Genomic DNA, 2,590 nt, shown 5'->3' with positions numbered 1-2,590 from the left:
TTCATAATGCAATTTTAATTGTAAAATATGAATGAAGGTGGGAATTGAAATGAGTATAGGTGACATGAAAGTGACTCTTGTATAAATAGATTTTTTTCTGTGTTTACACTCACCATTTTCTTTATGTTATATGAGAAGGGGTGGGGTGAGGGGGTAAAACAATAATAAATACATTACAAATGTATACATGTGAATAAGGATTTGTGGATAAAAAGAAAAATTCTTTGAGAAGCAAGAATTATCTTAACTTTCGATGAACATAGTCAAGAAGTTTGGTTGATGCCAGAAATAGAAGTAAACTTCAGAGAAAGAGAAAAAAATGAGATGTATGAAGAGATGGAGGCAGAAATGCATTAGAAAAAGCTTTTAAGCTTTTTTTTCTCTTTTGAAGTGGAACGTGAAGGCTCTACAGAAATTTCTAAATAACAAAATGCACTTTCAAACAGAGAGAGAGAAAAAAAAAAGGAGAGACAAAGAAAGATAAGGAGAAGGGAAGAGAGAGTAAAATAAATAAATAAATAACTTTTAGCCAAAATTTGATTTTAATCTTATTTTTAAGTTGCGAATGTTTTAAGGCTGTTCTTGTTTTCTAGTACCTTTGTCTCGCCTTCTTCCCTACATTTTCATTGTAATCTACCAAGTGTAAAGAGGTATAGTGGGGTCACAGGCAGACTAACAGTGAAGGCTAACTTTGCATGAGGCAGAGCCCCAGGAATAATAAGTAATAAGAGCATATGTGAAATAAATCTTTCAAATACTTGGAAGTTTCTACAGAAGTAGTTATTAGTTATTATTAGTAGTTACTTAAAGTGATGTAATTAGAAGTGGATGTTCTGAAATCATAGTAGCCAGAATAAGAACTGAGTGGAAAAAGTTCAGGGGATTATTATCTCTGTTGGTAATACAGAGTTGGTTTTTATTACAGAATAGAGGATGAATTATCTAATGCTTGTGTAGAAAGCATGATGCTGCACTGTAGCAAGACATAGGACTTGAATATGAAAGATTTGCAAAGGCTAGAAAATAAACTACAAGTAAGCATGTCCCACAGAATGTGCATGAATGACAAAGCACAAATGAGTTGAGAGAGTAAAGATGAACATTAGAGAGTAGTCTCTCTTGTAGTATGTGGTTGTATGAACAAATGATGCATACAAGCAAATGAGTTATTTGCTGTAAAAAGAAGTACCAAGTGTATTGAACCAGCAGAAGAGGGAGATAGAGAAAAACAAAGGAAAAAGGTGTGGAAAACTTATTTCATGAAGCTGAATCTCACAAAAGAGATGACAGATTATAACAAGTAGTAAGATGCTGTCTTGGAGAAAATTTGTTCATTCCACGTAAACATGCAAAAAGAGCAGACATCATTCTTTAACATAACTATGAAATCAAGATTATTTCAGACAAGAATTACCTAATTAAAACATTAAAGCAAATACAAGGAATTAAAAACAAGTATTTAGAAAAAACATCTTTGCAAGTGTGAACCATAAGAATTATAGATGATTGTTTCACAAAGTTATCAATATTGGATTTTTATGATAATGAAAACCAATATAGCATAAAAGTTACCGTCAAAGAACCAGAAAATACTAAAATGGGGTCTGAAGACACTAGTATTGGACTATGCCTGCAAAAATCAGTTAATAAAATCCACACATTTGAAAATTTAAGGGGAGAGAACTTTCTTTTCTCTTTCTGAAGAATGGCCAGTTCCCAAATATTAAAATTTACAACTCCCCATGACATACAAGCTTATTCAAATTTGCAAAATCTTCCATACAATCAATTTTGTAGACACAATCCTTAGGAAAGGAATGAAACTAAATTGACCCATCAAATTACTCCATCATAAATTATGTGCTAAAACCTAAATGTTTACTTCACATCATTCATGTCCTGTGAGATTGCTTCTTGAATTAAAAAAAAAAAAGCAATTGGAAAAATGACAATTTTTTTAACATGCCTGAAAAGCTCACTCCTTGGCAGAGAACATTTTAGTGGATTAAATATAGTATATCAATACAATGTAAACATTAAGTATGAAAGACCTGATGATTTTCACTCGTATAAACTCGTCTAAAATATATAAAACAAGGGGTGTATAACAGTAAATGTCTTTTGGCATATCTCTACATTGACAATCTGTGATATGCACATCATATAACTTGTAAGAATACTTACAAAGCTAAGAATTGAAAAGAAAGAGAATGCAATAGCAGCTTGAATATCATCTTTGCCATGATCCTTTGGAAACATTGATTTAGTCTTCCTCCATGAATCAGCAAGGTAACAGAAGCACACAAACCACATAAATGTCCAGGCTCCTAAAAGTAGAAAGAAGGAAAATATTTGAGATTATTACAGAAATTTTTCCCTTCAATTAACAAAAAAATTAATTTCTTGCTAACTAACAAGATAGTTAAATGTAAATATCAGCTACCATACACAGCTAACAACTGAACTAAAGTCTATCCAGAACAAATTTATAATTTCTTTTATTCTTTTACTTGTTTTAGCCAGAAAAAAGTATTTTACTTTTACTTTGAAATATACTTTGAAGTATTTAGTTGGTCAAAATCAACCCTAG

The 2,590-nt window shown here is 31.3% G+C and overlaps 1 protein-coding gene across 2 annotated transcripts in view; it reads right to left on the bottom strand.

Annotated features, from left to right (window-relative positions):
* Positions 1–2,590, bottom strand: part of LOC106873979 (synaptogyrin-2) — a 35,469-nt gene that overhangs the window by 8,867 nt on the left and 24,012 nt on the right. For both annotated transcript variants that reach the window (XM_052966337.1, XM_052966336.1), the window contains exon 4: positions 2,185–2,327. In XM_052966337.1, coding sequence (XP_052822297.1) covers positions 2,185–2,327 — 143 coding nt within the window. The remainder of the gene's footprint in view (positions 1–2,184; positions 2,328–2,590) is intronic.

The sequence above is a fragment of the Octopus bimaculoides genome, chromosome 3 (assembly GCF_001194135.2).
Source record: "Octopus bimaculoides isolate UCB-OBI-ISO-001 chromosome 3, ASM119413v2, whole genome shotgun sequence".
Taxonomy (NCBI): Eukaryota; Metazoa; Mollusca; class Cephalopoda; order Octopoda; family Octopodidae; genus Octopus; species Octopus bimaculoides.
Note: the sequence above shows the minus strand (reverse complement) of the source record. Positions and strands in the feature narration are given on the sequence as shown.